At 35.8% G+C, this 25847-nt stretch overlaps 1 protein-coding gene across 1 annotated transcript in view; it reads left to right on the top strand.

Annotated features, from left to right (window-relative positions):
- ME2 (malic enzyme 2) overlaps window positions 1–25847 on the top strand; it is a 61077-nt gene that overhangs the window by 18339 nt on the left and 16891 nt on the right. Inside the window, exons 3-13 of the mRNA XM_075993862.1 lie at window positions 6010–6143; window positions 9973–10122; window positions 13323–13398; window positions 14506–14667; window positions 14967–15070; window positions 16563–16672; window positions 16771–16868; window positions 17175–17288; window positions 20180–20294; window positions 20812–20954; window positions 25420–25522. Coding sequence (XP_075849977.1) covers window positions 6010–6143; window positions 9973–10122; window positions 13323–13398; window positions 14506–14667; window positions 14967–15070; window positions 16563–16672; window positions 16771–16868; window positions 17175–17288; window positions 20180–20294; window positions 20812–20954; window positions 25420–25522 — 1309 coding nt within the window. The remainder of the gene's footprint in view (window positions 1–6009; window positions 6144–9972; window positions 10123–13322; window positions 13399–14505; window positions 14668–14966; window positions 15071–16562; window positions 16673–16770; window positions 16869–17174; window positions 17289–20179; window positions 20295–20811; window positions 20955–25419; window positions 25523–25847) is intronic.

The raw sequence follows: 25847 nt of genomic DNA, 5'->3' as shown, positions 1-25847 counted from the left end.
ATTTAACCTCTCTCGGCATCAGTTTTCTTGTGTAGATAATGTAGGTAATAGCATTTTGAAACATTTAAAGAGCTGTACAGGTGTAAGATTGGATTTCTCCTTTTCTCCCCATGCTTATTTGGCTAACTTTTCTAATAATATTCCTACCATTCCAGTATATTGTCTATTTTTATTTTGCCATGATCCTCTTAAAATTATATTTACTTTTAAGATCGTAGTATATAGTTTCACATACCATTTTACAACTGGAAAAAAGTATATTGTAAATTTATCTTCATAATGTTTGATAAGCCTTATATGGCTGTGTATTAATAGTAAATAGATTTGGAATCACAAAAGCTGATGAGAGTCTCACCTTAATTCCTTATGGACTGTGTAATCTTTAGTGTTGATGTATCTTTAGACCCAGCTGTGGACTGAATGTTTGTATCCCTCCAAAATTCATTAGTAGAAATCCTACCCCCAAAAGTGATGGTATTAGGAGGTGGGGGCCTTTTGGGAGGTGATTAATTTATGAGGGCTCTGCATGGGAGTAGCGCCCTTACAAAAGAGGCCCCAGTGATAGCTCCTTTCACTATGAGAAGATGCAATGAGCAGGCTCCTCCTATGAGGAGTAATCTCTAACCAGACCCTGAAGTGCTGACTGCCTGATCTTAGACTTCCCAGCCTCTCAAACTGTGAGAAATAAGTGTTTATTGTTTATAAACCAGTTTGTAGCATTTTTGTTATAGCAGCTAGAACAGACTAGCACAGACCCCAATTTCTTAATTTAGATTGCTGTATAGAAAAAAGAAAAACTGTAAATCACCTTTAGATACAGTAAAATACATATTATATAAACATGAGTTGTTCTTCCCTTCAGATGTTTTTTAATTTAGTTAGCCATGACCCTGTTGTTGAATACTGTTTCCAATTTTGACATTTTTAATCATTAGTCACTAGTCATGTTATCAGTTCTATAAATATTTGGCAATTTCCTAATCCCCGGCAGATTATTCTAACTGCACTAAGATGAAAAGGAGCAGAAGAGGACTCTATTTGTCCCCTACCACATTTACCAGCATGTTTGAAAGTCAAGTTAAGGGATCTTTATCAATATTAACTTAGGTGGAGAAACAGTATGTACTAAAGGAAAATAGCTCAGGATCCTTCAGGATCAGCTAAAGGAAGTACACCTTTACTATGTAAATTGGGAGGGAGAGAGAGTGTTACTGTTGCATAGGTGAGACAACGGGAAAAATAGCAGAGGAAGATGGAGAAAGTAGAGGAGTAGATGAGAAGACATTTGTATCTGCTGAATGTTAACAAAGTAATCAAACTATTCATTTTAAACTGTCATCGTCATAGTCTTGCTTCACTTATTAACACCAGGCTAGCAAATTTAAGAATTTGACCAACTGTTAACAAAAATACTTGTACATAAAATTATATCTTTGGTAATCATTTTATTTTCTACCCTGCATTGTAAATAAAACACTTTTGAGTGTCCCTTAAATCTAAATAGAAGATAGATAGTGAAACCTTGTATAGCCAACTCACTTACCTTTGATAGTAAGGATAGGCAAAGCACTTTTAAATGAACTACATAGTTCATTTAAACATAAATTTTAGCATTTTCTTTAGCCTTTTACTAGAGTTGGAAAAAGGGAGTAAGAGTGACAGTTTGGGTTTTACCTCTTTTATATATCCCAGCCTTCAATAAAATCTTATAAGGAGAAGCATGAGACATAAAGGATTTAATGATTTGAGTTTTCTTCCTTTTTTCTGTGTTAGTTTATCCCAAAGTTTATCAACTTTGTTGATCTTTTCAAAAAACCATCTTTTGGTTTCATTGTTTTTTGGGTTTTTTTCCCCAATTATCTTTTCTCTTCCCTATTTCATTCTAATTATTTCCTTCCTTCTGCTTGCTTCAGGTTAGGTTATCGATTTGAGATCTTTCTGCTTTTTTTAAAATATGGGCATTTACAGATGTAAATGTGCCTCTAATCATTGCTTTCACTGCATTCCCTTAGTTTTGGTATGTTGTGTTTTAATTCATTTCAGAGTATTTTCTAATTTCCCTTGTGATTTCATCTTTAACCAATTGGTTATTAGGCAGAGTGTTGTTTACTATCCAGATATTTGTGAATTCCCCTAATTTCCTTATATTACTGGTTTCTAATCTCATTGCATTGCAGTCAGAAATCATACTTTGAATGGTTTAAATTCTTTCAAATTTATTGAAATTTGTTCTATGATTTAATGTATGTTCTGTCCTAGAAAATATTCCATGAGCACCTGAGAAGAATGTATATACTGCTGTTATTGAGTGGACTGTTCTATAAACGTCTGTTAGGTCTAGTTGATTCATCCTGTTGTTCAAATCTTCTGTTTCCTTATTTATCTTGTCTGGTGTTTCCTCCATTATTGAAAGTGCGATATTGAAGTCTCCAACTTGTTGAATTGTCTGTCTGTCTGTCTTCCTTCAATCCTATTAGTTTTGCTTCATGTATTCTGGACTTCTGTCATTAGGGGTGTTATAATTGTTATATCTTTTTAATCGATTCACCCTTTCATCATTATAAAATGTCCTTCTGTAGTAATAATGTTTGTTTTAAAGTCTGTTTTGGCCGGGCGTGGTGGCTCATGTCTGTAATCCTTGCATTCTGGGAGGCTGAGGTGGGCGGATAGCTCAAGGTAAGGAGTTCGAAACCAGCCTGAGCAAGAGTGAGACCCTGTCTCTTTTAAAAATAGAAAGAAATTAATTGGACAACAAAAAAATTAGCTGGGCATGGTGGCACATGCCTGTAATCCCAGGTACTCAGAGATTGAGGCAGTAGGATTGCTTGAGCCCAGGAGTTGAGGTTGCTATGAGCTAGGCCAATGCCATGGCATTCTAGCCCGGGCAATAGAGTGAGACTCTGTCTCAGAAAAAAACAAAGTCTGTTTTGTCTGTTGTTAGTGTAGCCACTCCAACTCTCTTTTGGTTTCTATTTGTATCGTGTATCTTTTCCATTCTTTTACTTTCACCTATTTGTGTCTTTGAATCAAAGTGTGTCTCTTGGAGACAGCCTATAATTAGATCATGTTATTTCATCTATTCAGCCAATCCCTGAGTTTAATCCATTTACATTAATGTAATGACTGATAAGGTAGGATTTACATCTGCCATTTTGCTTCTTGTTTTCTGTGTCTTTTTTTGTTTCTCTATTCCTCCATTACTGCCTTCCTTTATGATAAATAGATATTTTCTAGCATACCATTTTTATATGTTGTGTTTCCATCAGCAGAGATACATAATTATTGCTTTATACAGTTCTCTTTTAAATCAGGAGGGGAAAAGTTGCTGTTTGTATCTTTGTGTATATTTGAGTTATTGTCTAGTGTCTTTCCATTTTAGCCTGTAGGACTCTCTTTGATATTTCTTATGGGGTAGGTCTGCTAGCAACAAGTTTTCTCAATATTTGTTTAGCTGGGAATATCTTGATTTCTCCTTTATTTTTGAAGAATAGTTTGTAGGATATATTGATAGAAACTCTTGGTTGACAGTTTCTTTCTTTCAGCACTTTAAATATTTAGTCATCCCACTGCCTTCTAGCCTCCATGGTTTCTGATAAGAAATTAGCTGTTAATCTTACTGAGGATTCCGTATACATGATAAGTCACTTCTAGAACTCTACTTTCAGATTTCTTTCTTTGCCTTTTGACAGTTTATGATGTGTCTATGTATACATGTATTTGAGTTTATCCTACTTGGAGTTGAGCTTCTTGGATGGGTAGATCAATGTTTCTCATAATATATGGGAAGTTGGGGGTGTTATTTCTTCAAATATTCTTCTGCCTCTTTCTCTTTTCTCCTGGGACTCTGTTATGCATATGTTGGCACACTTGATGGGGTGTCCCTCAGTTATCTGAATCTCTGTTCTTCATACCTCTTCATTCTTTTTTCTTTCTGTTTCTTAGACTTGATGATATCAGTTGACCTATTTTTAAGTTCACTGATTCTTTCCTCCACTTATTTAAATCTGCTAATGGGTCTTTCTAGTGAATTTCTTATGTCATTTAATTTACTTTCAACCCCAGAATTTCTATGTAGTTTCTTTTTATAATTTCTATATCTTTAGTGATATTCTCTTAATTGGTAGAACATCGTTCTCATACTTTCCTTTAGTTCATTAAACATGGTGTCCTTTAGTTCTTTGAATGTGTTTAAAGTTACTGATTTGAAGTCTTTGTCTAGTAACTACAATGTCTGGGCTTCCTCAAGGACAGTTTCTATTAACTGCCTTTTTTCATGTATATGAGTCAGACTTTCTTGTTTCTTTGTATATCATGATTTTTTTTAGCAAACCGGACATTTTAAACAATGTGGCAGCTCTGGAAATCAGATACTCCTTAGGTTTGTTGTGTTGCTGCTGCTTTTGCTTATTTAGTGACATTTCTGAGCTAACTATAAAATCTATATTCTTGTTCTGTGTGCCTACTGAAGTCTCTGCTTGGTTAGTTTAGTGATCAGCTAATGATTAGACAAGGACTTAAATGTTTAGAACCAGTACATTCCCCATTCTTCATAAGGAACTCTGTGTGCTTGCTAGGGCGTGCCTCCAGTGCTCAGGCAGCCTGTTTCCAACCACACATCAATCAGCCTTCACTTCCTGCTTGCACAGAACCTCAAGGCCAGCCAGCGGTGGGAGCTTAGGGCCTTCTCAGGTCTTTCCTGAGCATGTCCACAGGTCATGCTTTGGCCTTCTTGATTCCCAGTACCACCTGAGAGCTTGTCAGAGCTCCTCCCCCAAGGACATCTCATTCCTTAGCCTTTCTTTTTCAGCTTTTTGGTTACCCTATTGTTTGTCTCACTATTGTCAACTGCCTTACCACATAATTGCCTCTGATTGTTTTCAACAAGCACTTCTCAGGGAAAGATTGTTTGCACTGGGTGAGCTCCAAGTTAGGTCAAATAGGGACAGCTTTGCAAGTGCAGTCTTCCAGGGAACCACCAGATAGGTCAAATAATGACATTTCCCTGAGAATAGGGCTTTGGAAGAATCTCTAGTCCCTTTTATCCTCTCCAGTGGTTGTTCCAGGCTGTTGATTTTGTGAACTGTTGGTTTTCAAAACTATCATGGAGCTAAAGAGGGGAGGGGAGCATGATAAAATATCAGGAAGTTTGCTGTTTACTAAAATTCAGCCGTTTTTCTTGAATAAGTGCTCCCCAATAGAAACTACAAGCCTTTGGTTAATTTCCATTATTCCAAAAATTGATTTTGATCACTTGGCCAGTGTTCTTGTTGCTTTTATGGAGGAAAAAAATTTCCGAAGTCCTTAGTGTCCAGCATTTTCACTGACATTGCTTTGATGCAATGAATGTAACCTTCAGCAGAATACCAGAAATTGAAAAAGATTATCTTATGACATAGATTAATTTTTCCTTAGGTATAATTTCTTCCATCCCCCTTCCCCCACCCAGCCTCACTCCTTTCAGAGTGGAGGGGTAGCCTCTGCTATGAGTTGGTTTATGTTCTTTCAGACTGTATTCTGTTGACTTCACTTATAATGTATGCATGCATCTGTGTATAATATGTAGTTTTATGTGGGTTTTTAAAACATGAATGGGTTAACAGTGAGTTGGCTTTGATTTGGAACTTGCTTTTTTTCCTCCTAACTATATGTCTTAGAGATCTCTCTACTATATGGTTAGAGATATATGTTTAACTATTTCTATGGTATGCTTAACTATATCATAATTCATGGACTTTTAGTTTTTAACGGCCAAGAGGACTAGAAACAATACTGTAGCTAATCTCTTTGTATATGCCTCTTTATTTCATGTATGGATGTTTCTCTAAGAGGGCTAGGTAGAAGTTGAATTGCTTGATTGAAGAGTATGCGCATTAAAAAATTTAAGAATACTTTAAAATTGTCTTCCAAAAGTCTAACCTAGTTTACATTCCCAACAATGGTATGTAAGAGTAACCTTTTTCCCACGTCTGGGCAAAAATAATATTTAATCTTTTTATTTCTCCTCTTTAGGGAATGGCATTTACATTACAGGAACGACAAATGCTTGGTCTTCAAGGACTTCTACCTCCCAAAATAGAGACACAAGATATTCAAGCCTTACGATTCCACAGAAACTTGAAAAAAATGAGTAGCCCTTTGGAAAAGTAAGAGTTGATTAAATGTTTTGTTTTTTGTTGATATTCTGATTAGGAATATTGGGAGCATTATGGTTATTATAGCATGAGAAATATACAATCTCTTAATAGTTTGTGTTTTTGTCAGGTAACTATTTTTATGATGATTGTTTCTTTCATTTCAGTGACTGCTTCACTGTGTTCACTGTTGTAAAATTTAGAAGTAGGTTTTTATGCTTAAACCTAGAACATTTCAGGTTTTAATAGAACTTTAGAAGGAAAGGTTACCATCTGATTTATGCCCATTTTATTCGATGTCTATTGATCACCTACTTTGTGTGCGACACTATACTAGCCACTGAGGATATCAAGTAGGTAATAGATAGGGTGACTGTTTACTATATCATCTAATCCAGGCACTTTGAGGAGTGAAAAAGAGGTGTGACCAAAACTGTCCCTGGCAAACTAGAATGTATGACCAACCCAGTAGTACCCAGCCCTGTCTTGTAGAAGCTTGTCAATAGATGGTTATACTATGCTTGTCATTGTACTCTAGACCACAGTGTAAGGTACAATAAGAAAACGGTACATGCAGGGTATATTCTGGAAGCATGAAGAGAGTACCTAGCCCAACTTGAGGAATTGGATAAAGCTTTCTGGAGGAAGTGGTGCAAGAGCTGAATTTTTTTTTTTTTAAGAGACGAGGTCTCACTATGTTGTCCAGGCTGGAATACAATGCAGTGCAGTGACTATTCACAGGTCCGATCATAGCACACTGCAGCCTCAAACTCCGGGTTTCAAGTGATCCTTCCACCTCAGCTTTTCGAGTAGCTGAGACTACAGATGCACACAGCTATGCTGGCTGAGCTGAATTTTTTACAATATGCTGTAGGTGGCAGGCTAATGAGAAAGACAGACAAGTTATTCTGGGTAAAGGGATCAGTCTGCATACAGGTGAAACATATCCATTAAGTTTTTTAAGTATAGTGGATTATTGTTGACTGGCGAGAGAGATTTCCTTGATGTGATGGGGCAAAATGGAGACTGCAATGGATTGAAAAATGAATGGGAGGGAAGGAAATGTAAACCACTCTCAATAAGTTCGGGCAAGAGGGGGCAGAAAGACATTAACAGTAAGTAAAGGAGGACTTGGGTTGAAGTATGTTTTAGACTGGGGGGAAGCTAAACATGCATGAGGCCAGGAGAAAGAATAATTGATAGAGCAAGATCTCTGGAAAAAGGCATAGGGTCAAGTGCAGAGGTAGAGAGGCTGGCCTTGAACAAGAACAAAGAACAGTGCATTCTCTGAAGCAGAAGTAAAGAAGAGAAATACAGGTATTAGTAAGAGTAAGTATGGAGGTGTTGGAGCAGAGATAATGAGATTTCATTTAACCTCTTTGATCTTGATTTTCTTTATGACATAAAATATGAAAGTCAAAGCTCAGCTTTAGAAGGGCCAAGGTTGAAAAGGTTGGCGAAGAAGAGTGGTAAGTGTTTGGAGTTAAAGCTGCAAGGGCAGGTTAAAGGAATTGAACAGGCCCTGACAGCCTGTCAATATAATCTTGTTTATATGGGTGCCATTCTGAACAGCAATGTTATTTTTCCACAGAAAAGATGAAATGTAACATTGATTCTGGTTTGCAGTTTGCTGGGCTAGCAGAGATGCTACATTAATTCAGCTAATACTCATTCAGGGCTGTTACGTGCTAGGCATTGGTCTAAGTGCTTGAACTCAAAAAATGAAAAAAACCTAGTCCTTCCTTTCAGGGAATTCACAGTCTGGGTGGGCGGTGCAGTGGTAAAGATAGTGTAATGACAGGAAAAGATTTGCTTGGAGTGAGAGATTTGATTATGGAATCCACTAGGGAATGAAAAGAATCCCAAAGGGAGCTAATAGAATGGGAGAAAATGAAGGGATCAAGAAGCTAGAAATCCCTGGAAGGATGATGAAGTGAGGGCATTGTATAGCTATCCGAATGGCAAAGGGTTGTGATCTGAGAGTGGAATAAGGGCATTCACCATTTCTGAGCTGTAACGATCCTAGGTGAGTGCTACAGCATCCCTGTGAGGAACACAGAGTGACTAAAGTGGAATGAAGGTGAGAGTGATTAAAGAAGTCCACAACTTGCATAACTTCCCTCTGTCACATGCCTGATAGGTCACCTGTTCTCTCCTTAATATCTCTGCTGTCTCCTTCACAAAGCCGTCTTATTAATAACCCCTCAGTTGTTTGCTTACTTACTATGCTACACTGAGGAAAAACCTGTGTCCCTTTAATTTCTACCTACTGATACCATTTCTGCCCCTGGTGCTATATAGAAAATATAATTCCTCTTCTAAATGGATCACTTCTCCTTAGTCACCAAATATTTGCACACGTGTTGTGTGCCATATACTTGGCTAGTTTCTGGAAATATAGAAGTATATGAGGTGATAGTCCCTAGCTCATGGTTTTGTCTAGACTGGAGGGAAGCTGGAAAGTCAAGAGGGGAGTGCGGGTTACATAAGAGGGACTAGGGCATCATAGGAAAACAGAAAAGTCTAATGTGTGTGTGTATGTATGTGGTGGGGGAGAGGAGTGGGCAGAGTAGGGTCCCCAGAGAGCATGCCACCTGAGCTGCATTTGGAGGACATGATTATAGGACCACTGCACATCATCCAGCTTGGGCGACAGAGCAACCCTGTCTCTTAAAACAAACAAATAACAACAACAAAAAGCTCATTAGAAGGTTCTTGAGGTAGTCCAGGAGAGAAATCATGGTGGCTTGGACTGGGCGAGGGTAGAGGGAGGAAATGCTTGAAAGATACAGAGTGTACCAGGTAGACTCTGTAGGACTTGGTGATTTATTAGGTTGGTGTAGGAGAGGATGGGAGAGGAAGCAGTCAAGAATGGACTCTGGGTTTCCCGTTTGGTCAGATGGTACAGGAAAAGAAAAAAGTTTGGAGAAAAGATAGAGTCTGTTTTAGACATATTTCATTCAGGATGATTACTGGTTTACAAGCCAATATTTCCCTGTTCTTTAAACTTAAAAAGAAGCTACTAATATATTTATTTACACGAATTGACCATTGCCTCCTTTGTGCTGCCTCTGTGCTCTATGCAAACCTTCTAATGCTTATAACTCTGCTGGGTTATCAACTCTTTAATGGTAGGGGTCACTTCTTACATCCCCGGAGTTCAAAGTAGTGCCTGACATGTAGTGTTAAGCTAACATTTGAATGAATGCCACTTTCTTTTGCTTCCTTTTTTACATGTCAGTGTCCTTGAAGATCAATTCCTTCAGGTGGTGGTCCCCAACGTTTTTGGTACTAGGGACTGTTTTCATGAAAGAAAATTTTTCCCACGGACGGGAGCAGGGATTAGAGGAATGATGGTTTGGGGATGATTGAAGTGCATTACATTTATTGTTCACCTTATTTCTATTATTATTACATTGTAATATATGATGAAATAATTATACAACTCACCATAGGTTGGGGACCTCTGCTTAAGGTGATCTTTACATTTCTAGTGCCTTGTACAGAGCCTGACTCACAGTAAGGGCTCAGTAAACTTTAGGTGGTGTTGTTTGTGTTTTAAAGGCTCAGTAAACTTTAGGTGGTGTTGTTTGTTATTTTCATCATCATTATCATCATCATCATCATCATCTTCATCTGCCCTTTAAATTCCCTTATATTTTTGTTAATTTTTAGTCCTGGGTGTTAAATATTGATAATTTAGGGTTTTGTTTTTCTTTGACGTGTGGACATGGGAGGGGACTCAATTTCAATTTTACATGTTTAGACTTAATTTTCTTAAGCCAAAACTTTTAATGTAATGCAGGCTGACTTAGACATTATATACTTTGCTTAATTTCAGATACATCTATATAATGGGAATACAAGAAAGAAATGAGAAATTGTTTTTTAGAATACTGCAAGATGATATCGAAAGCCTGATGCCAATTGTATATACACCAACAGTTGGGCTTGCCTGCTCTCAGTATGGACACATCTTTAGAAGACCTAAGTAAGGCTTATTTTAAAAAATATACAATAATCATTTACAATTATAAGGAAAATATCATTCCATAACACCTATTATTTCTATTTTATGTGTTGTAGTCTTATTCTAACCACATTTCTCACATTACAAAAGCTTAATTTGGATTTAAAGGGATTAATAAAAAACCAACATATTCATAACTTTTATCTTTGTAGAAATAGCATTTCATTCCTAACCTTCTTTAAATTATTATGATTGTTAGAGGAATTGTGTACTTTTGGAACCAAAAAAAATCTTAATTCTGGTGGCAGATTCTCCAGAATTATCATTAAAGGTTTTGTCAGTCTGCCTAAAATATAGGATTGGTTCTTTCTTATTTTATGCCAACTTTAATTCCTGTTGATTGTTCTCCTTTTTTATGAACTTTCATGAATTCTAATTTCCAATAGTTCTAGCACCTCCAGATATTTTAAGTGAGAAGAGTACTGGAATGGGCTGTTGCCTAAGGCCTTGAATGACTTACATGGTCCTCTTTCTGTGTTCTCTCATGTGTAAAATGCAGATAACAGTACCTATCAAAGAAGTGCTGAGAAGAAACTGATATGACAGTTCTTTGTTAACTCATGAGCATTATATAACTATTTTTACTTGAGTTTTCTTGTCTTGTTACTCTAACCTGTTATTATTTTCCCCAATCCTTATATTTTTCCCATACCTAGCTAAAATACTGATACAAATGTAGAAATTCATACAAGGTGTGACAGCATTGATCTTCAGTCTCCTGTCATCGAGTCTAATGGCTTTCAAACTTTAATGTGCGTCAGAAACACCTGTGGAACTTACTGAAAATGTTAATCTCTGCCAACTTTCCTCTTCTTCCCATCCCCAAGATTTCTGATGAATGGGAGGTCTGGATTTTAGTGAACATCCTCAGTGATTGTGTTGTAGGTATTCCCAGGAAGACACTGAGAAACACTGTTCTAACGAATATGCTGCCATCAATTAATGTATATGCTGTTCAACTCTTTTGTAGTTTCTTATTAGAATAGTGGTTCTCAACCTCCATTAAAGGATAAAGGGAAACTTAAAGATACTGATGCCTGAACCCCACCCCCAGAGATTCTGATTTAGTCAGTCTAGACTCAGGCCCAGGTGTGGGGGTTTCATTAAGGCTCCTGATGTGATTCTGATATGCACCACCAGAGTTGAAAACTGACATGAAACATAAAGAGCATGGCTTTTGGGTGAGGGTAGATGCTGTATTTTATTTTTATAGTGTATTGTGCAGTGGTTTTGTTTTGTTTTGTTTTTTACATAGATGGTCAGTAAATCTTGGTTGATTGATGCAAACTCTAAGCCAATTAAATCAGAATCTCTGGAGGTGGGACCCTGACACTTTAAAAGTCTCATCAGATGAGCCTATTTTGTAGCCATGGTTGAGAAACTGCTGAGCTAAACCGATTTGAAGTACAGAAGTAATGCCAAAGTTAAGATACCAATGAAAAAGTTAAATGTAAGAATCAGTTTGAAGGCAATGGGGACCTGTTGGCCCTCCTCTCTCCCTGACAGGTTTTCTAGAACCTATCTTTCTTTTCTATTTTTCTCCTTTCTCTTTTGAAATCTGGATTAATTATCTCAATTAGATAGCAGTATACTGTGTTTAAAATAACTTTTCATTAGCCATTCCTTATATGAAATATGTATACATATTTCAAAACATGTACATGATAAATATAATTGACCCTTGAACAACACAGATTTTCTTCCACCTCTGAGACAGCAAGACCAACCCCTCATCTTTATGATTTTCTTTTTTTTTTTTTTTTTTTTTTGAGACAGAGTCTCGCTTTGTTGTCCAGGCTAGAGTGAGTGCCGTGGCGTCAGCCTAGCTCACAGCAACCTCAAACTCCTGGGCTCAAGCAATCCTTCTGCCTCAGCCTCCCGAGTAGCTGGGACTACAGGCATGCGCCACCATGCCTGGCTAATTTTTTATATATATATCAGTTGGCCAATTAATTTCTTTCTATTTATAGTAGAGACAGGGTCTCGCTCTTGCTCAGGCTGGTTTTGAACTCCTGACCTTGAGCAATCCGCCCGCCTCGGCCTCCCAAGAGCTAGGATTACAGGCGTGAGCCACAGCGCCCGGCCTGATTTTCTTAATAATAATTTCGGTAGCTTACTTTATTGCAAAAATACAGTATATGACACATACAGCATACAAAATATATGTTAACTTACATTATTGGTAAGGCTTCTGGTCAACAGTAGGCTATTAGTAGTTATGTTTTTGGAAAGTCAAAAGTTATACGTGCGTGGATTTTCAACTTTTGATTTTCTAGCTCCCATATTCAGGGGTCAACTGTATATGCAATTTTTGTCAATTAAAAAATAAAAATAACTTTTCAGTTTTCCTAATACTTTAGGTGTGTCATCTTTTATGTGAATTTAGTATAATTTTATTCCTTCCTGCTCCTTCAAATTTCATATTTTTGGTTTTTAGTTTTAACAGTAGTTTATTGGCCTTGTTTTGCTCTTCTACATTGATGGTTTATCTTTAGTTTTTTGTTTTTGTTTTCATTTATTTTTTTACTGCAGATGTATTGAGGTTTTTTGTTATTGTTGTTGTTACTGTTTCTGAGACAGAGTCTTCTCTCTGTTGCCCAGGCTAGAGTGCCATGGCCTAGCTAACAGCAACCTCAAACTCCTGGGCTCAAACAATCCTCCTGCCTCAGCCTCCTGAGTAGCTGGGACTACAGGCGTGCACTACCACGCCTGGCTAATTTTTTCTAGTTTTAGTTGTCCAGCTAATTTCTTTCTATTTTTAGTAGAGACAGGGTCTTGCTTTTGCTGAGGTTGGTCTTAAACTCCTGACCTCAAGCGATCCTCCCACATCAACCTCCCAGAGTGCTAGGATTACAGGCATGAGCCACCATGCCTGGCCCGTATTGAGTTTATTTGAACATGAGATGTGGATACATTTCTTCTTGGGTAAAATGATTCTATCATTTAACAGTAATCTTTGTGCAGCTATTACATAAACAATGTAATTACAGTTTGAAATAGTTGGAAATGTTTGAAAATAAACCAGTGTGACTTAGCTAAATCTGCTTGGAAATTATATCATGTCTTGATGTTTTATTAAAATACCTAAATATTCCAATTATGAACAAAAACTTAGAAACAAAACTGTTGTAAAATGCAAAGGTGTTTTTGTTCTGTTGCAGGGGATTATTTATTTCAATCTCAGACAGAGGTCATGTTAGATCAATTGTGGATAACTGGCCAGAAAATCATGTTAAGGTACTAATAGCACAACCCTCCTTTTCACAATGCTTTCTCTTTCCTTGTAAATTGCCTCTAAATTTTCAAGAAGTTTTTCATTGTTTCTCTGATTTATTTTGCATTTATATACATGCAGATTTACTTTGTATCTGAGATGCTAATAGTAATAGTTATAAAATGGTTTACTGGTTTAGTGTTTGACTCTAAGAAAAAAATTGGAGCTCTCTCAGTGTCAGTACCACTGGTGTCTCTCTTGCTTTTTCTATATCCCTTTTCTATTTCACTAATATTATTTTAAGTAGAGAAAATGCATTAAAATGCCATAAAAACTTTTATTCTGTAGGGTGTTGGAAAGGATTGGTTATGTCTTTTTTTCCTTTAAAACCAAGATAGGTTTAGATCCTTAGCACATATGAGAGTTTTAAATTTAGCAAATATAAACCATGGTCAATCTGGCTATCTTTCATAAAATAAAAAATAAGAACTCATTTCAAGATCTTTTGGTAGGCTTTTGTTTTTATTGTAGATAGTGATCTTACTTGCCTTTATTATGTATATATTCCTTACCAAAGTAAACACTGATGAACAATCATTAGTTTGAATAATCTAGAAAAATATTTCATCAGATAATTAAACTCATAGTATCATCTTAAAACCTTATAGATAGGTTTATTTTTTGTCCTAGATCTTTTTCTCTTTCATGGTTGCTAAGGTTTTTCTTGTTTGGCCTAGGTTATTGTATTGAAGTCCCATGCTGTTTAATTCTAAACTCTTATTTTTCTTTTGTGGTAATCTCTCCACCAGAATTTTGTTCACTTCTGCCATATTTAGTCTTTCTGAAGATATTTTAGTTGGTCCTCTAGTCAAAACATTCTATTCCTAAACCAAAGTCAAAGGGAAATCAAATCCAGTTAATTCTCTTTTTAGTATCTTATGATAGTCAGAAATCCTAGAATTTTAAGTATGCTTGGTTGGTTTACATTGGGAATTAGCCAAGAAACAATTTTCTTTTTTAAAAGTGATAGTGAAAATATGTGAAATGAATCAACTTTTTTTAAATGCTTTTTTTTTGATGCCCCATTTTTGACAACTTTTAATTGCTTTTTTTTTTTTTTTGTGATTAAGGCTGTTGTGGTGACTGATGGAGAGAGAATTCTGGGTCTTGGAGATCTGGGTGTCTATGGAATGGGAATTCCAGTAGGAAAACTGTGTTTGTATACAGCTTGTGCGGGAATACAGCCTGATAAATGCCTGCCTGTGTGTATTGACGTGGGAACTGATAATGTAGTGAGTAATGTCATTCTCCCCTTTGATCTTCTTCCTATATTTTTAAAACTTTTTAGTTATATTCATCTTTTGAAGATAATTTAAGAAGGGAAATTTTTGTGATGGGATATTGGTCATCTTCCTAAACTCTACTTATAATATTTGTATAAATAGTAGTTAATTAAGCCTATTAAAAGTTTCTTAAAGGGCAATGAAGTTTTAAAAATTGTATTTTTTTTATTTTATCATTTTTGTTTTGTATGTTTAAACTGGTTATGTAATAAAAATGATTTTATTTTTACATTTGGTTTCTTTTATAGGCACTCTTAAAAGATCCATTTTACATGGGCTTGTATCAGAAACGAGATCGCTCACAACATTATGATGACCTGATTGATGAGTTTATGAAAGCTATTACTGACAGGTATAAAAAAACATTTTGAGTATATGAAAGCACCTTTAATGAGGTGGGGAGCAGGAACCACAGTTCTGTTTTGTTTTCCTTTATCTCTTGTGAAGATAAGCAGGAGATTAAATTTTTGAGAACTTTGGTTCTTTTCTGTCTGATTAGATATGCTGATACAAGGAGGTGTCCGTGCTCTGCCTGAGGGAAGTCTGCCCTCACTGCCTCTCTCAAACCCTCGCTGCTCAGTCCTGGACATCTAGGGTCACTCCCACTGTTCCACTGGAGTTCTCCTGCAGCTTCTGTGTTTTGAATTCTCTGACCGTTTGATCTTCCTTCTCTTCTACCTCTTTGCAACATCTGACCAAGTTTTCCCACTCCTAGGTCCTTGAAACTCTCTTTTGACTACCAAAAGACTTTCCTAACTTGGTCTTTCTCCCACTTTTCTTTCATTTATCATCTTTACTGGTTCTTCTTGCTCTCTTTTATTAAATGTGGATAATTACATAATCCTCTTCTTGACCACGTAAACTGTGACCTTGATGCATGTGATTCCTAAACCTATGAAAACCCGTCTCTGTAGTCGCACTGCCTTTCTGAGGCATGTATTTCTAATAGCTGGAATATATTATTATTATTATTGCTATTATGTCTCTATTATTGGCAGTAACATTCACCCTGTTGCCAAACGTTTGGTCTTGGTATTATCTGTGACTCTTCATCCTTCTCTATTAATGCCCCCATGCAGTCAAATATTCCTCAAATCCAGCTGATACTAACACTTAAATGCCTCAGAAATCTGTCTCTAGTTTTCCATTGCCACACTCCTTATCTCTCTTCGGGATTCTTCGAATCCTTCCTCCAATTTCTCTTTAATATAAACTCTGAAATATATTGCCAGACTGTTAAAAATTCAGGTTCACCAAGATACACTGTGCTTTTCTTCCCACTGCTTTACTTTTTGTTCTTCTTTCAGGGCCCAAATAAAGTCCCACTTCCTTTTCAGGCTTCCCTTTATTACCCTAAGTCACCTAGATGTTGACATCTTTGTTTTCTGAATGTCAATCAACTCATAAAGCAATTATTTTTTTACTACTTATTTAATATATACTTTCCTGTGCCACTGTTTAACTGTTAATGTAATAAGAATATACATATCAAATATATAGTTTTTGAGACTCAGAGATAGTCTCTTTTAGGAATTATTTAGTGCATATATGTGCTGGGCACCCTCCTAGGCACTTGGAAATAGTTTACATAGATTGGTATCCCATGGGCTCATCATGGTACACATTCTTTTTAAATACACCATACTTTTTAAATTTTTTTTGATTAATAGATTTCTACATTTTGGGTCTAGTCTTTCACAGGGTCTGAAAATTTTCAAATTACTTTAATTGAACTAACATAATAACATTATTTTTAAATGGTGTCATAAGTAACGTTGGACATAAGGAAAGCTCTTTAATACTGATATTTTCAACACATCAACTGTGGGTTTTGCTGTTTTTAGATACGGCCGGAACGTACTTATTCAGTTTGAAGACTTTGGAAATCATAATGCATTCAGGTTCTTGAGAAAATATCGAGAAAAATATTGTACATTTAATGATGATATTCAAGGTAAAACAAAAAGAAAACTTTAGATTTTTGATTCCTACTTTTTAAACATTTTTATTGTGCCCATTTTTTATTTGTAAAAATCTTTGTTTTTCTTATAGGGACCGCTGCAGTAGCTCTAGCAGGTCTTCTTACTGCACAAAAAGTTACTAGGAAACCTATCTCAGAACACAAAATCTTATTTCTTGGCGCAGGAGAGGTAAGTTCTTGTAAACTTTTTAAAAACTAAAACCAACACTCTCTTTTAGAATTGGAAACTGGGACAGAATGTTGAAAAGAGCATAATGAGCTTCTAATTTTGTTGAGAGGGAGGGTATGAATTCAAGATTTCTTTTGTAAAAGAAGCAATTTACGTTTAGAGGGAATATCACAAAAATCAACATTTGTTTGATTTGTGAGGGAAGAATAAAGCAAATACTGCTCATAACATATAATCTTCATATATAAAGTAATTAAAGCACTGTGTTATACTCTTTATTCTTAAAATTTTTGTTTTGTTGGACAGGCTGCTCTTGGAATTGCAAATCTCATAGTTATGTCTATGGTAGAAAATGGCCTCTCAGAAGAAGAGGCTCAAAAGAAAATCTGGATGTTTGACAAGTATGGTTTATTAGTTAAGGTAAGGTATTTAAAATTTGGAGAAGCAAAAGTATGGTATTGTTGTGATATTTTTAGTTGAGTTTTTTTTTTTTTTTTTGAGACAGAGTCTCGCTTTGTTGTCCAGGCTAGAGTGAGTGCCGTGGCATCAGCCTAGCTCACAGCAACCTCAAACTCCTGGGCTCAAGCGATCCTCCTGCCTCAGCCTCCCGAGTAGCTGGGACTACAGGCATGTGCCACCATGCCCGGCTAATTTTTTATATATATATATATATCAGTTGGCCAATTAATTTCTTTCTATTTATAGTAGAGACGGGGTCTCGCTCTTGCTCAGGCTGGTTTTGAACTCCTGACCTTGAGCAATCCGCCCGCCTCGGCCTCCCAAGAGCTAGGATTACAGGCGTGAGCCACAGCGCCCGGCCTTTAGTTGAGTTTTTAAAATATTATTATTTCTTAAAATCTTGCATCTCACTGGGCTATACAAATTGTACCAAATGGGACTTTCCACTATATTTTCAAAAGAGATCCTCTAATCTCAAGACTTGCTTTGTATGCAAATCACAGTCTCTATGTTGGCAGTTGACTTACTCTTTCTTCTCTTGCTCTTAAGAGATCAAATAGCCCTTTTGCAAGTATGATTATATTTGACCCTTCTAATGATAAAACTAGGTTTTGAATGGGAACTCAGAACTTCTTAATTAAATTATAGTATTAGCAGTACATCTAACATTTGAACAGAAATTCTTTAACTCTTTAGAAATCATAATGCCCTGTAGCAATCTAATAAAAATTTATGACCCTTTCCCCAGAAAAAAGCATGTATACCTGAAACCAATTTATAGATAATAAAGAACTTCTTTCCCAGATTAACTTAGTACCCTTTGGGCCTGCCTACCTTCTTTAACATTGATTACCATTTTTTATTATTTTAAGAATGTCGTATATCTTATACTGTTAACACATTGAAATATAGGTAAATTGTTTCATAGTTGAACCTATCCAGTATACAAAGCTATTGTATTTTTGTGTGTACACATCATAATTTAATGGTATACTAGTTACTTGGCATTTATATCCGTGGAGCAAGTGATCTCAATGTACTTTCCTCCAGTTTGGAAATCTTTTCTTCTTAATTAGTACCAGTATTTTGTACTAATGTACAAAAAAAATAAAATGAAAAATTCAAGTGTGTTAATGAAAGATCTTGAGTGCTTAAACTATCTATAATGTAAAACAATAGTAGTTTAAGATGTACCAGAGATTCTAATAAGACTTTATATGTATTATCTCCTTTAATCCTCTCAAAAATCCTGTGAAGTTTTATAAATGAGAAAACTGAAGTTTGAAAGGTCAGGGAACTTTTCCAAGGTCATTAGTTAATAAGTTGTTGAGGTCAGGTTCAAATATCCAAGTAGCCTGGCTCTGAAGCCTATGCTTTGAATTGTTAAACTGTGCTACCTTCCAAGGAGGCTGTAACTACCATGCTTGCTAGTGTGTCAGATGGAAAGATAAGACATCATATTTTTAGAACACTATTAGGGGGATATATATTTTTTACTAATACACAATTAGTTTGGTTTTTCTTTTTGCAGTATTATTTTTCATCAAATGTGTTGTGATTCTTTATCATATTGGTAGGTCAGGTCTAAAATGAATACAGTATTGGTAGCTACAGTGTATTTCCTTAGCACAAGTGAGAATCCCTATTCATCTCTCTGTTCGTCATGAGAATATGTATTTCTCTTAGAGTGTGCAGGTAGCTTGACCTATAGGCTTTAGGCTTCCAGTGTCTCCTAGTGACCCTCAGTGCTTCCTCTTATTTTGAGACTTAGAGTCTCCTGTTGAACCCACATATTAAGCTTTGGTAATTTGGGGAGCAGGCATAAGAAGTCATTGTTTCAAAAACCAGTTCTGTTGAGGCTGTATTTCAGTCCTTTGATTAACTTCTCAGCCAACAGAATGATGGTGTACTTCTTCCTAGCCCCTTCTGGTTCTTATTTGGAATTATTCTGGAGTTCTGATGAAAAAATTGACTTTTGCAGGGGAAGTCTTCTCTTACCAAAATACGAATATGAGTTTCTCAGACTGGTTGGTTTTTGCATTCAATATGTTTTTGTCTGCTTTAAATCTTTGAGAAATTCCTCACTGGTTTAGTCTGTCAGTGGTACTTCTTTTGTCTTTGTGGCACTACTAAGGATTGATTTTTTATTATTTTTGACCCGGGATTTGGAAAGGAAAGCATAATTCTTCATTCAACCACCTTGAACCAGAATTCCCTATTCCTCTTCTTTCTGAACTCTTGGTAATACAAGTCTATGATGTCAGTCTGTAATTCTGAGATCCTAAAAGCTCTTAAAACCCAAAGTTGTTTTTTTTTTTCCTGAAATTCATTTGGTGGCAAATCTGATTGATCTGAACTTATCTGGTAGCAAAACTTGACCCAAAATAATGTGAGGCTATTTTGTAGTCTTAACTTTTTGTACTTGGTATGACTATTCATAAGTTAGTTCAGTTATGGGGTGCCTGTTGGGAGGGGGAAATTCATGATATTTGATATATTGCCATATTATATTTCTAAAATATGAAAAATTACTAACTCCAACACTCATCTAGCCCATGTAAAGGATTGTAGGCATTTGTGCCATATTGGGATTTAGGAGGACTTCACAGAGTAAATGACTTTTAGAGAGAGACTAGAAAGTTTCTGGGTATAATAGGATTTGATTTTTGTTTTATATTTGAGTATGGACACTGTGAAGATAAAATTGGAAGATAGGGTCTGAAGAGGAATGTAAATGAAAATGAAAAGACATTTCTGTTGTAGAAACAGTATGTAACTCATAATGATAACTCTTCACTTCATCCTCAATGTGCATTTACCAAAAAAATACTGTATTTTATCTCAAAATTCAGGAGCGGAAAGGCAAAATAGATAATAATCAAGAACTATTTGCTCACTCAGCCCCAGAGCACATACCTGATACTTTTGAAGAGGCAGTAAATATACTTAAGCCTTCAGCTATAATTGGTAAGTAAAGTTATTTTGATAAATAATTCTATTGCTTAACTGTATGTTGTCAGTCGTAACTACCATGTAGGATTACTAAAAGTGAATTGACAGTTTTACCTAGCTTTCGGCATAGATGATGTTTTCTATGATAGCTTTTTGATTACTGTACTATTTATCTCTTTGTGACTGGCTTATTTTATATAATGTCCTCAAGATTATTCATGTTGTAGCAAGTTTTGTCTCTTAATTTGAGAGAGTGATGAAGATAGTTTTTTGGTTTTTTTAATTTCCCATAATTTACTGTGTGTATAGTAGATAATAAGGATTTAAGTGAAAACTTTCAGCACTTTATTGTTTTTCTTTTCAGATTTGAGACTATATTCTCATAGATTTTGCATTGCTGAAATAGTGCTGTCTTTGTAGTGAGATATTACCTGTGCTTTTGTTATGGTACACCTATTGTAGAAATGCTATTGATAAGAATTGCTTTTATACCTGTTATGAAATTGCCTTTTCCCCACTTTATTTATTACAGGAGTTGCAGGTGCTGGCCGTCTTTTCACTCCTGGTGTAATCAAAGCCATGGCCTGTATCAATGAAAGGCCGGTAATATTTGCACTAAGTAATCCTACAGCAAAGGCTGAGTGCACGGCTGAAGAAGCATATACACTTACAGAGGTATTAATAATCATGTGAATTGACATGTATATTATTTTCCCTCTATTAGCTTATTAGTTATACATTCTTGCACAGTTCTTTAGTGGTTTCTCTACAGATTATATGTGTAGAGACATGTGTCCATGGTCTTCAAAATCTGTTATAAATTATTGCTTGTATCAGTTCTGGAAAAGCAGTTACCTTATAACTCCATTTTAATGTCCTTACCATGTTTGTTTTCTGTTGTTGTGCATTTTAATTTCCTATATATTTTAAGCTCAAAAGACATTTTTGTTATTTTACATAAAAATTATTCGTTTAGATTTATGTCTCTCTCAGGACGAGACTCTCAGCCACAGCTTTTGATTTTGAAATAAGCTGTCACATTGTGGAGAAAAGTTTCAAACACTAGGCTTTCATATCTTGCTTTCTTTCCTCTGCTTTTGGTTGGAAACCCCCCTTCCCCAACATCAAACTCTTATTATCTTGGTAGTGTTCTGCATACAAAAATTTTCTTAACATATTTTATCTGGTTTTTCTCATTGTAACTGGAGGATAAATTGTTATGAAACAACCTGGAAGACTGTTGCCAAAGCAGAACTCTCCTAGAACTCCTTCAACTTAATATTCATGCTTTTGATAAATTTAGCATTCCTTTTTTCTCATTGTTAAAAATTTCATATTGACATATATTCTCTCAAAATTCCTTTCACTTCTACATTGCCACTCTGTTAGTAAAAATAAATTCTCATGACTACTGGTGTCTAATGGATATAATAATTATTGAAATCTATAATTATTAGAATCTTAAAATCAATCACAAAATCAGCATACAGATATTTTTAAAAGTCTCTTTAGGCCGGGCGTGGTGGCTCACGCCTGTAATCCTAGCTCTCTGGGAGGCTGAGGCGGGCGGATTGCTCGAGGTCAGGAGTTCGAAACCAGCCTGAGCAAGAGCGAGACCCCGTCTCTACTATAAATAGAAAGAAATTAATTGGCCAAATAATATATATAGAAAAAATTGGCTGGGCATGGTGGCGCATGCCTGTAGTCCCAGCCACTTGGGAGGCTGAGGCAGCAGGATTGCTTGAGCCCAGGAGTTTGAGGTTGCTGTGAGCTAGGCTGATGCCACGGCACTCATTCTAGCCTAGGAAACAAAGCGAGACTCTGTCTCAAAAAAAAAAAAACAAAAAAAAAGTCTCTTTAATATACTGTCTTTTTTTTTTTTTTTTTTTTGAGATAGTGTCTCACTCTGTTGCCCAGGCTAGAGTACAGTGGCACCATCATAGCTCACTTAAACCTCAGACTTCTGGGCTCAAGTGGTCCTCCTGCCTCAGTCTCTCAGGTAGCTGAGACAACAGGTGCACACCACCATGCCTGGCTAATTTTTCTATTTTTTGAAGAGATGTGGTCTTGCTTTTGCTCAGGCTGGTCTCGATCTCCTGGGCTCAAGCAGTCCTCCCACCTTGGCCTCCCAAAGTGCCAGGATTACAGGCATGAGTCACCATACATGGCTATTACTTTTGCTTAATTGCCTGTCCTATTCACCAGGCTTTATTATTAATATTTAAAACTAATGGTTATTGCCCCCAAAATTAAATGTTGGTCTTATATGATGAATGTTTGGTAAATATACAATAGGCTTTGGCATTTTCAAAATATAAAAAATTTAACTGTTTTAAGCAGTTATATGTCACTAGAAGACTGCTCAAACATTTAAAAATTTTGTTTTTTGAATTAATATTATTATGCTAAATGCACATTACTGAAATGAATAAAAACTCCCTAAGGAGACTAGTTTGATATACTGTATGTCATTAGTTTTAAGATCCAAATTTTTCACAGTTTTACAACTTTGAAATTGTGCTGCCTCTTACAAAAAAATGATAACCAAACATTGTGTCATAGTTTATATTAATATAAATTCTTTCTCAGTATTACATAAAATAGTGGCATAAATTTTTGTGTAGTTCAGTCACCTCTTCTATTTTGAGTCCCCTTTTGTTTTTAGTGGGGAGAGATGTCTTAATGTTATTCTAACACCCTCTGCTGCTCAGTGAGAAAAATACTTTTTAAAAAAAATGTCTTCATACTTTAATGGCCATTTGCTCAGACAGGCCAGCTTGTACTTCAGAATAAGAATATACTGTTATCATTAAGATCTGGCCATAGGTTGATTATGGGCAGTGGGGAAAGGTGGCCTGGACAAGATGAAGTGCTATAGATTCTTGACATTGTAGAGGAGATTCCAAGATCTTTCTAAATCTTCAGACTTACTGCTATCATGAGGATTAGCATTTTTCCCGTAATTGCTATATTGTATAATCTATTTTATAAGGCTATTGAAATTAATGGTACCACAAAAATAGTCTATTATGCACATCATTGTTGTGATAACATCTATGACATTAACTGTGAACTAACTTTAATCTTCAAAAATCCAAATTATTTTTGTCACAAGTAGAGCTATGTTTAGAACAAGGTAGATAGTTATAATAGCTATCTTTAGAATATGTAGAAAATTTATAGCTGTATGAAGTTTCAGGTCCAGGATAGTTAGCTGGGCCACAATTAGCATAGTTAACTTACTTCTACAGGTAAACCTTGTATCATTTTAAAATTGGAAGCATGTCTTGTAAAAAATAATGCATATTATATAACGTGGACTTTCAGATTGCCCAGAGCCAAATTCTTGAGTGTTAAATTAACTAATGCCAGGGGCTTACAATACTATACAGGATAATCACTCTTGATGTAATATGCATTTTTAGATCTGAGGAAAAGAAGACAGAGCAGTGTCTAAACACTTAGAATGACTCTGTTGAATGTTCAGGTATCATAGCAATTCAACCAACCTACTGTTGGGAGATACTTGTTTTCCGTAAATCTCTTTTAACCTAACCCAAGTGGCTATTTAATCATGACTTATTTTAGTTATTCTTTGCATATTCCAAGATAAGTTATCCTGTTTGATCACTATTGTTTTCATCTTGTTCTTTGTCTTTTATGGGGGGACAGTAGAGGGAAATTTGAGGGGAAGGAAATTACATGTAAAATATTTTGTTTCCTAAATTAACTTTTCAATTGCATGAGCAACTAATTCTCTTAGAAATCCTGAATGTGCCAGTAACACTTATTATATGCCATTATAGGTGGTAGTACTAAAATCAGATGGATACAACTAATTGGGAGACTTTTTTCCTTTAATAGGGCAACATGCCATTTTTTTCTGGAATGGTAATATGGTGATACCACAAGACTATTTTATAAACTGCCTACTGGGGGATGTTATGGCATAATTGAAAGACTATGGGCTCTAGAGTTATGAAAAATCTGGATTCAGGTTTAACTGCTACAATTTTGATGTGTGACTTTTTACTTGAAAGTATATTGAAGTCTTGGTTTTCTGATTTTTTTTAAATTAGTGAAATAGAGATGACGTTAGTAGCCTCATGAGGTTTTCATGAGGACTAAATTCACTGAGTTATTAATAACACATACAAAGTATCTGGTACAGAGCCAAAAACAGCAGATGTACAGTGAGTGGTAGCAGTTTAAATTTGATGTTTCTCCTTCATTTATAAGTGTTTACATCAGTCTTTATTATTTGGGATGGTATTTATTGGCGATCTACATTTTAAATTTTTTAAAGGAAATGGAAGTGTCAGGTTTTTAAAAATTAATGGATATTTTTCAACTTTATTTATTTATTGAATATACACTATGTATAAAAATGAACCTCATTTTTATAAAAGGATTTTAATAAAAGGGTTATATCAGTAGTCCCCATCCATTTTAGTACCAGGGACTAGTTTCATGGAAGACAGTTTTTCCATGGGGGCAGGGGTTGGGGGGCTGGTATGGTTTTGGGATGATTCAAGCACATTGTATTTATCGTGCACTTTATTTCTATTATTATTACATTGTTACTTGACACTCACTAATAGGGTTTTGATATAAATCTGCAAGCAATTATTATGGTCTCTGTGCAGTCAGACCTCTCTGCTAATGATAATCACCTCAGCTGATGACCACCTCAGCTCCACCTCAGATCATCAGGTATTAGATTCTCATAAGGAGCAACCTAGATCCCTCCCATGTGCAGTTTACAGTAGGGTTCCCGCTCCTCTGAGAATCTAATGCTGCAGCTGATCTGACAGGAGGCGGAGCTTGGGAGCTGATGCAAGTGATGGGGGGGGATGGCTGTGAATACAGATGAAGCTTTGCTCGCTCCCCACCACTTACCTGCTGCTGTATGGCCTGGTTCCTAAAGGGACCATTGACCAGACTGGTACCAGCCCATGGCTCAGGGATTGAGGACTGCAGAGTTATATGGTATAGTAAATTATGCCTTGCTTCCAAGTAATGTATTGGTCTACTTTACTACAGGATTTGGTTTTCCGTGAATTTACCTCACCTTTCTAATCCATATAAAGTAAAAAAAAAAAAAAAAAAAAAAATTGAAGTTATTTCATTTTATTAACAGGGAAGGTGTTTGTTTGCCAGTGGCAGTCCATTTGAGCCAGTAAAACTCAGCGATGGGAGAGTCTTTATACCAGGTCAAGGAAACAATGCATATATATTTCCAGGTAATGTATTATTTATGTTGTAATAGTTAATTAAATAAAAATACTTCCTGGAATTCTTTGGAATTTAAGATTGAAAAAATGAGCAACAGTACTTACAGAATTTTGGTATGAATGTACAGAGAAAGTCAAGAAATTTAGCAAATCCAATCTACTTTATTTTCTCAAAAATTTATTCATATTGTTAATTAGCCTTGTTTTCCTTATAAAAATGATATATTACATGGTTCATGCAAAGGAACAGAATAGTATAAAATTATTTAACCCTCTGTATTTCCTCTTGGGTACCTCCTTATCACAGTCTCAGATGTAACCACTGTCAGTGGTG

The sequence above is a fragment of the Microcebus murinus genome, chromosome 17 (genome assembly GCF_040939455.1).
Source record: "Microcebus murinus isolate Inina chromosome 17, M.murinus_Inina_mat1.0, whole genome shotgun sequence".
Classification (NCBI taxonomy): Eukaryota; Metazoa; Chordata; class Mammalia; order Primates; family Cheirogaleidae; genus Microcebus; species Microcebus murinus.
This window is presented reverse-complemented; position numbering and strand designations above follow the sequence as displayed.